A 12,009-nucleotide genomic window follows, 5' to 3' on the forward strand; every position below is an offset into this window, starting at 1 on the left:
GTTTAAAAGAACTTAGTACCAAAACAAAAATCCACTTTGATTTATTTAGAAATTCCACATTAACAGGTTTTGATCTTTTTCTTGTATTTTTCTTAGATCATAAATTTCTACTTATAGACCAGAGACTTGACTTGCCCCAAGATTTCAGACTTGATTAGGAAAAATTACTTGTGAACATCTGTGGCATATAATTGTTTGAACACATGAATGTAGCAACTTCAGACATCTGGAAATTTTACCTAAGGAAGAACCAAACCTGTGAAGTTCCATTATTTTCTTACTGATGTATTGCCTGATTCCTTTTGATTTAGCCATGATGTCATACAAGGAAGCAGTGTGTTTGAGATGTTGCCTCAAACACATTGCTTTGAGTTCATTCCATACATGCATGGATGAGGCTATAATCAACTCAAATGTTGTAAACTAAACTAGAAGCTTACAAAATTATGACATCATCATCTGGACTTTCTCAAATTGTTTTAAGATATAGTAATCTTAGTATATATGAACTTTTACATCGGAAAAAGGCAAAAATTAATCTCAGTTCTGTTTCTCATTATTCTGACATTTAGGAAATATAAATCATTTCTGTGATACTAAGAGACTTCAAACAGGAAAAGTTGATCTGATTTAATGTCAGACAGTGAGAATAATGGGTCTTTAAATAAAGTTGACGTAAACATGTGGTTTCAACTATAGTTTGTGACCACTAGAACTTGTCAACATGTCAGGTTGATACCTTCCACTAACATAATTTTTAATTCCCAACAATGTTTACTGCAGAACTGCTCCATCACCTGTTGGGACCACAGAGCCATGGGTTTTCAACACTAAAACTCCGGTACATACTTTCCTGGAACCTTTCAAAATAAAGTGCATTAACCTTCTTCCAGCACAGCTGTGGCGCCAATACCCAAATAAAAGCCCCACCTTTCCACAAGTCTTTCTCTTCCATACGGCCTGCCAGAGGGACCGGTCAGGAGGGAACACAGCGCGCTGAATGTCTTTTGCTGGCAAAAAGACATAAATTCAACTGGGTCCAAGGACCGATCATTTGCAAAAGTTAAGTAGAATGAAATACTGTCTGTGTATCTGGTATTTTCATTCATGAACGGAGAAATTAAGGTGTAAGAGTTGCTTACATTTTCTCTTCGAGGCCCCACAGAAGCAAACGGTGTTCCGAGAGAAGCCGGTGGAGAAGCTGTTTCGACAAGCCGATTCTGGAGGAAAGACGACGGCCTCAACCGTGTTTACGGTAACGAACAGCTGGTCACCTTCTGATCGGGAGAAACTGAGGAAGTTAGCGGGAAGCTAACCTTTGTTCACAGAACAAACGCACCTTCGGATCGGAAGAAACTGAAGACGTTAGCGGGAAGCTAACTCTTTGTTCACGACGGATATCTTCTTCAAACTTCGCCTTTGGACAACATTTCCTCAACAGGTTCAGAGGTTGGGTTTTGGGCAGATTAACAGATTGGTTTAGGATGAAATGATCTAAACGTTTTCATGTTATGAAGTTTGTTTTGTGGAACTCGGCTATTTTGGTGCTAGCATGCTACCTGTAGCACCTAGGCTGGTTCGTGTTCTTTGTATGTTTTAAAGCTAAGATAAACTTTATTTAAAGGGTGGTTTTAACCAGAACATTGCTCATAACGCGCCGTCAGCGCTTATGCATTTTAACCCTGGTATTTTAAAGGTATGTGTTGATTCTGGCGCTAAGCTATCTCTAGCTTAGCACTTTAGCTAGCTTCTTTGTTAGCCCAACGGCCAGCCGGTAAGAACCCGTGTGCTAGCATTAAGGCTAGTCAACAGAAAGGTTGTTAGTTTTCAAGCTAGTGAATAATAGTCCCTGAACATCATTTGCTAGAGTTGATAACTAAGTAAACACCATTAAGCCCCATTTCTCCAGAAAGATTTGTCTCTTTTCCAAAATACTCAATAATATTTCTTCAAATATTATTTTAAAAAATGAAGGCAGCTAATTAGACACCGTTGAGAATTAGTCATCCAGGAGGTTGGTTTTATTCAGCAGATCATTATTTAAAACATTATTTTATTAAAATAATATTTAATCTGATCTTGCATTGTGAAGGGTTGTCTAAAGGTTGCTGATTATTTTCTAAGTTAGTTCCAAAACTAACTTAACTTCACTTCCAGATTCTTCAAGATAATCCTTGGTTCTCAAACATAAACATTGCATGGTAATGTTGCATCACTCTTTTTGGTCATGATTTCTAATCATCTTTAATCAACTTGTTTATATTGTACATAGTCCGTTAGTCTTCATTATTCTTTAATTCTGCTTGGTAGTTTAGTTGGATTGTTTTAGCATAGTAAAGAGTTTGATATATGTTTGACTTTGCGTTGACTTATTTTTGTTAATAAATTCTTGTATTTTAAGAAATTGTGTGAATTCATTCCATGTGTGTGCAGAGTTTATGCTGTTCAATAATGCCTGAGCTCGTCTCACACCTTTCTATTCTGTCCTAATACCATCGCCTTAATGGGGCTGGTATTCACAGGACAACCCTTAACAGACTGGAATATTATTTGGTAAAATATTAATAATAAAATATTAATATTAAATATAAAATAACATTCTCAGATTCATATTTACAACAACCCAATGTCTGCCAGAAAAGGATTGCCAGGCAGACCAATGCATCATGAGCCCAGCCCTATCAGTGAGCCTCACTATGATTCTGCACTAAATCCTGTAACATGGATATTACAACCAGTGCCATAAGGAAGAAGGAAAAAGAAGGAAAAACAAATGTCCGGCTCTGTAGTCAGAAAGAGAGAAGTTGTTCACTAAGCTAATGTAGTCCAAGCTGAGGCTCCATGTAGTGCCACTGTACTGGCAAATGTAACTATTTAAGGTGGCTCAAGCAGAATATGGCATTTATTTTTATGAGTAGTGAATGTGATGGAAACCAATCAGATGGAAACTTCAAACAGGAATAGATTTGTACGAGTTCTGAAGACAATCGTTATTGCCACGGTTTTCTTCAGTTTTGCTATCCACAGCAGCATTATCATCACTCAAACTTATTCAGTTGAACCCTTTTTAAATGAAGCCCAACTCAAATGGTTCAGAATCAAAATTGCTTCTTGATCATAGTGTCTATTCATGCCAGCTGGTCAGCTTGATTTTTGTACCTCCTTTGATCTCATTAATCTAAATTCACATAAAGCAGAATTTTATTTTACTTCATTACCCAACTGTGTTTATATTGTCACTGTACATTTGTTAATCAAGAGGAATGGCATCATAAAAGACTCCTAGCTGAAGAAGAAATTAACAGGTGATATACAGGGGTTGGACAATGAAACTGAAACACCTGGTTTTAGACCACAATAATTTATTAGTATGGTGTAGGGCCTCCTTTTGCGGCCAATACAGCGTCAATTCGTCTTGGGAATGACATATACAAGTCCTGCACAGTGGTCAGAGGGATTTTAAGCCATTCTTCTTGCAGGATAGTGGCCAGGTCCCTACATGATACTGGTGGAAGAAAACGTTTCCTGACTCGCTCCTCCAAAACACCCCAAAGTGGCTCAATAATATTTAGATCTGGTGACTGTGCAGGCCATGGGAGATGTTCAAGTTCACTTTCATGTTCATCAAACCAATCTTTCAACAGTCTTGCTGTGTGTATTGGTGCATTGTCATCCTGATACACGGCACCGCCTTCAGGATACAATGTTTGAACCATTGGATGCACATGGTCCTCAAAAATGGTTCGGTAGTCCTTGGCAGTGACGCGCCCATCTAGCACAAGTATTGGACCAAGGGAATGCCATGATATGGCGGCCCAAACCATCACTGATCCACCCCCATGCTTTACTCTGGGCATGCAACAGTCTGGGTGGTACGCTTCTTTGGGGCTTCTCCAGACCGTAATTATCCCGGATGTGGGAAAAACAGTAAAGGTGGACTCATCAGAGAACAATACATGTTTCACATTGTCCACAGCCCAAGATTTGCGCTCCTTGCACCATTGAAACCGACGTTTGGCATTGGCATGAGTGACCAAAGATTTGGCTATAGCAGCCCGGCCGTGTATATTGACCCTGTGGAGCTCCCGACGGACCGTTCTGGTGGAAACAGGAGAGTTGAGGTGCACATTTAATTCTGCTGTGATTTGGGCAGCCGTGGTTTTATGTTTTTTGGATACAATCCGGGTTAGCACCCGAACATCCCTTTCAGACAGCTTCCTCTTGCGTCCACAGTTAATCCTGTTGGATGTGGTTCGTCCTTCTTGGTGGTATGCTGACATTACCCTGGATACTGTGGCTCTTGATACATCACAAAGACTTCCTGTCTTGGTCACAGATGCGCCAGCAAGACGTGCACCAACAATTTGTCCTCTTTTGAACTCTGGTATGTCACCCATAATGTTGTGTGCGTTTTAATATTTTGAGCAAAACTGTGCTCTTACCCTGCTAATTGAACCTTCACACTCTGCTCTTACTGGTGCAATGTGCAATCAATGAAGACTGGCTACCAGGCTGGTCCAATTTAGCCATGAAACCTCCCACACTAAAATGACAGGTGTTTCAGTTTCATTGTCCAACCCCTGTAGGTACACAGACAAAGAACCCTTTTTGAAATGGATCTTCAGGCACTTTTACTTGCACTGTGTCAGGTACAATGACTGGACTGAAAATGAGTGAAGGACGAAAATTTGAATATACCATCTGAAAACCTACAGAATTATTAATCAAGACCACTGTCAAAGATTTCAAGAAAGTCTGTCTCCATAGCCATAAACTATAAAAACTGCAATACTGTATAATTTTTGCAAAATGCTTAACTAACCTCAGAAAACTTTGTACTGTCACATTCCCAGTAAAACAATCACTCCATCTTTGGCTTCTTCTAATCAGCCCCTTTGTTCCACAGAACTCATCAAAACACGATCCCCACCATGCTGTTCCTTTTAAACACTACTGGTTGCACAAAAATCCAAATTTATCACATCTTTCTTAAACACGAACGTTTTGCAAAAAAGAAAAACCATTTTCTTTGTCCTACCGTTTAAATTACAAACTTTGTCTATTTCTATACTTTAAAAACCATCTATTTCTGCTCATAGGATACAAAACTAAATCATGAAACACTTAAAAAGACCAGGAAATTTGATTGCATTTTCGCTACAATAGTCTCCAACACCTATGCATCTCTGTTATGGATAAATCCCCTCCCCACTGAGGTAATCAGTGGATTGTCAATAAGTTGCTGATAAGCTATCCCTGATCTGCAGACAATTTCAGACGGATAAATATCGGCTAAATTAACCGAGATTGAAGTGAGGCTGAGCCCCAACCTCTAACAGGAGTCCCCAGAGATGTGTGGAATTTCATTTTGTGCAAACAAGAATGATACATTTTACATAATGGTTACCTTTAACAATAAAGATGATGATATGCACTGAATTTAAACTAAATGCAAAGCCCCAAAGAGGATTATTTCCCCCACATCATTATATTGAGTGCTTTGCAAACATATTTATACTGTTCGATCATTGCCACATTTAGTTACATTTCAACCAGGAACAACATATATTATAATATGTGACAGACCAACAAATAGTATTACATAACTGGGAAGTAAAAATAGAAGGATACATGTTTGTGGTGTGGACTGGTATTTAACCCCTCTGAGCAGAGGACCATGTCTTCATCCGTTAGAAATTGTGCCATGGTAATTGCATTTTATTATGTTGTTTTATAATCTAACCCTGCTTTAAACTTCTTGGGAATCAATGGTAATGCTGTTTTTACACTACGGTTCTCCAAAAATCCTCTGAGGCCTTCACACAAACATCTGGATTTAAACTGAGATTAAATTACATATAAGTGGATTTTTGGTTGTTGTAATTATGCAACTTCTTCTCTCAGTGGGTCAGACGTGCAAGAGTGGTGGGTTGACTTGTACCCCAACCCCTGCCTTATTCCCATCAGGAAACACAGAGACAGTCAGAAGATGTTTATGTTCCAGCTTGATGTGTGAAAGGAGTTTATGACCCAAACGAATGGTGGACTTATATTTGGCAGGCGGTTTAAGCTTTTGTGTTCTCATCTTTCACTATTATCACAAAGGTAAGAGGCTCAAAGTAGTGTCATCAGTAAATCTATTAAATGTCTTTGTAGTTAAATGAATAAGCTTGTCTTTAGTTTGTGTTATAACCACAAAAACACAAATGACTGTAAAACATCTTTTTCATTTAATCATTTCACACTAAAAACACACACTGTATGCTGCATCACACAATGAGAAAACGCTTTCCTGCAGTAACAACAGAAGCCAAAGAAGTGAGAGGAAACAGCCAGTGCTGTTGCCACCGCGAGCAGCATCAGTCTCACGTTCCCTCAGGCTGGGAGAGGACCGTGTTCGTCAGAAGCCACAACATGAGAAAGTACACAGAGACAGCAGGCTACGCCACACAGATGAGAAATCATAATTCAAACCATCTCACAAAACTTGACATACACTTGAATTCATTCCTACCTGCAATGCACATTATTTTGATGACGGTGACCATGCTGGGATGATGATGGACTGGAGATAGAAAATTCAGATACATGGAATCTTCTCAAGAGTCTCAAAGAAGCTTTTGGTGTAGAGCCATTTATATGTCTGAAGGATATCTGATGCTCTTAGCAGAGTGTTACCATCATTTTTACACATTCAGCTAATCCAAAATGCTACTGGTTGATACAAAACATACTGAGAACTGCAGACTGAGCAGAACTGTCAAAGATCAACTTCTTGACCTGTAGTCAACGTTTCATCAAAGCTCTTTTTGATCTCCATCACATATGTTTGCTGGGTACCCATTTCATAAGGAAAAAATACAAACTGTTATTTACAGTTTACACAACAAATTCACTTGATTAAATCATAATGCCTTCTTATGTTGCTTCTGTTGTACTTTTATATTAGTAAAAATGGTCAAGTCTGTGATTTTATTTTTTGGTTGATGAGAAAGGTAAATGAACATATGATAAAATAATAACCACCGAAAACATTTCCCAGACACTTTGTTAATAAAATAATGCCCAACCAACCCCATGTTGTGTATCTAACTCCTTGCTTAGCAAGCTAATAATTTAAAAACTGTGTCACTTAGCTAAGTGCTCTGGTAAAGTGCAGGGGCCGAGAGTCGGTATTTCGCAGTTAAGGTTTGGCGTACCTTCAATGAGGTGTGAAAATAAAAAAAAACTCGAAAACCACAGGAGTCACACACCTAACCTACCATCTGTTAAACCAATTAACCTGAAAACAGCAGGTGAAAGAAACACAAAATGGGCAGAAGAATATTCATATCTGACTGTTTTTGTTGGGGAAAAAGCAAAACCTATATTTTCTTCTCAACGCTATGCCTACATATGTGTCTTACAACCTTATTATTTTTAAATAACAAATGATCAATTGCTTGTGATTGGTGACTTCTTTGACAACCATCTGTTCAGTCTGTACATTCAAAGATTGATACTTTACCTGGGCCCTTTGCATAGGCTTTTCCTGCAGGTAGAAAGACAAAATGGCACACATGTACAGTAATGATGCAAGTCCAGCGTATGTATCAGCAAAGAGAGCAAGATAGATCAACACATGCAGTTTGGAGAACAGTTTTAACAGCTATTTTGGCAGTGAGCAACATATCAACATTTTTTTAATTTTTACATAGATATACTGCAGAAGAATTAGTCCCCTTAATGGGGACGTTTCCCACGCAGTCTCTGATATTCTTTGTGCATATATGTGGAAACTGCAGGGAAGGGCTGGCACAGCTGAGGCTCCCCATCCCTTACAACAGCCCAGAGTGCCAGAAAAAGCTGAAAAATACAGCTGACAGCTCCTTAATCCCCATTAGGTCCTCAGACACAGGGCAGTGGCAGAGCACAACACTGTCCTTAGACCAACTCCTGCTCGAGTCCTTGCCTCCTCCCTGCCCTGCATTAAAGGTTTTTGCAGGATGCTACAATAAGGATCTGTAGCAAAACCTGGTGGAGGCAGACTTTACTTCGCTCCTGTATATGCATGGCTTTGAGGGGAAGGAAGGGGGGGGCTTCAACAGGCAATTTCCTCCAGGGTGCCCAGCGTTGTCTGAAGGGGGACCGTCACCGTGTGGCTGATGGATTCTGAGTGGTTTGCCACCGGGTCACAGGAGCTCTGAGAAGAAAAGATGAAAAGACTTTAAAAGCTATTGAGCCCAAGCAGGAACACACATGCAAGCACAGCACCTTGTAGTTTGTATAAAAAAGTGGAGGTTTTAATACAAGAAATAAAGCTTCAGCAGCTCTATTCAGCATTTCTGTTACAATGAATGGTGAGTAAAAGTTAGAATATAGAAAAAGTAGTGGTAAGTGGCAAGATGAGCAATCGAAAAGTTTGCAAAAAACGTTCCAAGATTTTTTTTTGTTAGGCTCTGCCATGCACATTTGTCTATTTTTGGCATGTTTCTACTTCAGTCACTCTATGGAGGCTATATCTGCTTAGTTGTTTAGTTGTTTATGCTGATATTTTTTCTTCTGCCAAGCCAATACATCAAGATTTGAAGCCGGACACCTGCAGAGATCCTGACATTTCCGAGAGTGGTAAAACAGCTCAATTTCAGGCTGGGTAGGGCTCATTTTTCTGTTCAATCATTGCAGTTCTGGTGTCTGTTCATAGTTCTCCTTTTTTGCGAAAGAGATGAAGACAGAAAAGTAAAAAAAAATAATTCCCTTAGATTTATTATTTGGATAAATTATGACACTGATTAAATATTAAACATTAATATAATTTAAAGTTGCTTTAAGTGAACAGAAATAATGATTTTCAATTTTAGGCTTGTGTTTTATGGGTGACAGAAAGAATTTCACAGGAACATGTCTGTTTATTCAGATTTAGGGTATCATTTTGCAAACAAAAAAAACATCTAAAATGTAAAAACCTAAACCTTGTGATAAGGTCTAGGGGTGTTCTAAAGAAATGACAAAATACTAAAGAAATATTTAATTCTCTTTTCATTAAATAAAAGCTTATACTCATGAAGAATTACAAAAAACGTCTTATTTTTCCTGTGCACTACAAAACAATGAGATAAATGCACTCATGTCATTCTTAAAAAGGAGAAGTACACAATCTGTACCTCAGACCTAAAAAATAATACACACAGCCATAACTATGTCATATGTGTCATATTTCCTGAGAAAGAAATAAAGATCGAGTAATTATGCGAGAGTGCTAGGGATGCCTCCAAAATCAAACAAAAGGTCCTTAACAAAAAGTCAGACAGTGTAGATTCTTTCTGTAACTCTTCTGATCTTCTCTGTATTATTTGCACTGTTGTTGCTTAATTTGAAAAACCAAGACAGGAAACATATTCAAAAGGCTGTGTGTTACTACAAATGTTTATTTTGCCTAAACAGTGTCATTTCCAGCTACCTTAAGCAAAGCACAAAATCTGAATCATCTGCAATGACCTCTTGTTTGTGTCATTATTGAAATATGTTGTAAGTTCTCAGTTTTGAATTTTTTTCCACCTGCTAAGCCTTCACACCAGCTCAGAGACATGGAAAACACTCTGAATACCGTTCTCTGTCCTTGAAAAGAAATACTCCTACCTCCCTTCTCGCAGTCACCGTTTGTTTGGCCAAACATGGCAGACTAACATACAACTCTGTCACCCATGTTGAAACAAAAATTTTTTTTCTTGTATTTTCTTTTAAAAAAACATCCAGTTAATTCTTCCTGTTGATTTTAGTGATGCAACAAATGCTGTAGCTGATCCAGAACGCTGCTGCCCACATCCTCACTAAAACTAAGTAGAGCACATCACCCCAGTTCTAAAGTATTTAAACTGACTCCCTGTGTTGCAGAATATACTTGCCTTTGCCTGTTCTTTTTAAACTATTAAGTGAAACATCATTCATTTCAGTCTATAGTCCAACTATTCTTTACTTTATTATGCCACTGCAATGTACTTTATGTTTTTTTTTCATAATGTAAAGTACCTTAGATTGTCTTGTTGCTGAGATGTGCTATACAAATAAACCTGCCTTGCCTGGTTTCATTATATGCATCTTTTCAGGATTACAGGGATGATTTTCATGTTCCAAGCAGAACAATATTAAGCTGATGTGTTAGTATAGGAACACCGTTTCCTCATTTCCTGTGCTACTGTTTTACATGCTTTTGCAAAGATGGAAAATAACAAAGTTTGAATACCCAGAGGAAGTAAATGGCAGATAATCCACATTCTAAAGAACTTGAAATGAATATGTAGAAGTTTTTACCACTTCCTCTGCATGACTCTCATCTTCTTCCTCTCTACTCAGTAAGTCCAGTAATCTGTCTTTCACCACCTGTAGATTAGAGAGTAAAATAGAGAGCTCTCATTATGTTTGTAGCAAAAAACATCTTTCAAACAGTTCTTATTATTACTAAGTGCAGAGAGAAATTTGACTGCAGTCAATATGAACATAGATGGTATATAGCGCAAGAAAACATTCCAATATGATTCAGCGTAAAAGGTCTTAAGATTAGTTTTTGAGCACCAGAACTTGGTGATTCGAGGGTTTAAAATACCAATGACTCAATTATGCCATCAGCAAAAACTATCTTTACAAATACTTTCTCTTTGAATTTGTGAAACCTCAAAAAATTGAAGACCATTATGTGCTTTTTGGAAAAATGTGCTTCTGAAAGCAACACAAGAGCCTTAAGAAGAAGCATTCAGTTAAGAAAAGGTAATAGAAATTCAAATTCCATGGCCCTTTGTCTTATTCAACTCTAAAATTATTTTGTGCTTATAGCATGAGTGACACTGACTATTGTTTCAGCTGGTTTTGTGGTTGGTGCTTTAGCTCTTCACAGAAGAAAAAGAAAGACAAATCATTGAAATAGGATGGTACAAAAGATCATGGTATGTTTAAATCCTAACTAAAGTTTTAAAGACATATGCTAATGAAATTGCAAATACATCACTTTTTGTATTGAGTGGCATACAGAAGCCAACACCACCTGGACATGAATCTTAATGCACTTTAACTTGGATTTCTGCAGGTTATTTTAAAAACACATTCTTAGATTTGCAAATATTGAAGGTTTCTTATGAATAGGACTGAAAAGAAGGGTTTCATTAGTGAAAATATTGTTATTATTCACATCTAAAAATGCAAAAAGCTTTCAAATGAGCTATAGTTAATTGTAAACCTATATTTGATTACCGAGTATTTAAAACCTTTAATGTGAAGTGGTTACATGCCTTAAAGTACAAAACAAAAAACAATCATTTATTGATTATTATGGCTGAACTACATGATTTCTGATTTGTAGAGTTTGCAAGAATTTATCAGATCCCCACAGTAAAACATCTTGGTCAATTCATTCTTGGCTATTTATGAATCAGCTGCAAGTGAGGTCCACAACGTTACATCTTGGTCAATCCAGCTGTCCCATTAATGGTCCATCACTAGAAGTGTGAAATCCATACCATAGTCCAGGGATACGTGGATGGTACAGGGAGTTGATCACCCATTCCTGGCTCAGCTGTGTCAAAGGTTTGTAATCATAGTACATTTCATCTGTTTTGTGTAAAATTTGTGTAAGAGATTTTTTTTTTTTTACGCACGGTGGAGGCCCCGTCACCTTGAACCAGTTTACTTATCTGGCAGAGCTTTCCCTTCAATATTAGTAACTTGATCCAGCTGTGATCCATCCATATGTACAACAACTTACCATTATACTACCACCCAGTTCATAGTATAATGTTTTGAAAGGTTTGGTTAGTTTTACGCCAGAGGGAACGGGATACACATCTTTCGGAATGTTACACATTTCAACAATCCTCAGCATAAACCCCCAGACGTCTTGGAGTTCATTAAGATGTCAGGTTTTGGAGTAATTTTGGTAAGCCACTCCTGGGAAGGTTTACTACTAGCCCATTTCTTTCCCAATTTGTGGATAATGGCTCTCACTGTGATTTGCTAGAATCCCAAAGCCTTAGAAATGCC

The 12,009-nt window shown here is 37.9% G+C and overlaps 1 protein-coding gene across 4 annotated transcripts in view; it reads right to left on the reverse strand.

The window, feature by feature from the left end:
• Positions 1-6,207: 6,207 nt before the first annotated feature.
• The window catches only part of LOC124863215 (acid-sensing ion channel 2-like), a 599,660-nt gene continuing 593,858 nt past the window's right edge, over positions 6,208-12,009 (reverse strand). For all 4 annotated transcript variants that reach the window (XM_047357513.1, XM_047357512.1, XM_047357514.1 and 1 more), the window contains 2 exons: positions 10,291-10,359; positions 6,208-8,182 (listed from right to left, as the gene is read on the reverse strand). In XM_047357513.1, the coding sequence (XP_047213469.1) occupies positions 8,081-8,182; positions 10,291-10,359 (171 nt within the window). In that variant the 3' untranslated portion in view covers positions 6,208-8,080. The remainder of the gene's footprint in view (positions 8,183-10,290; positions 10,360-12,009) is intronic.

This window comes from Girardinichthys multiradiatus, chromosome X, assembly GCF_021462225.1.
Source record: "Girardinichthys multiradiatus isolate DD_20200921_A chromosome X, DD_fGirMul_XY1, whole genome shotgun sequence".
NCBI classification, from domain to species: Eukaryota; Metazoa; Chordata; class Actinopteri; order Cyprinodontiformes; family Goodeidae; genus Girardinichthys; species Girardinichthys multiradiatus.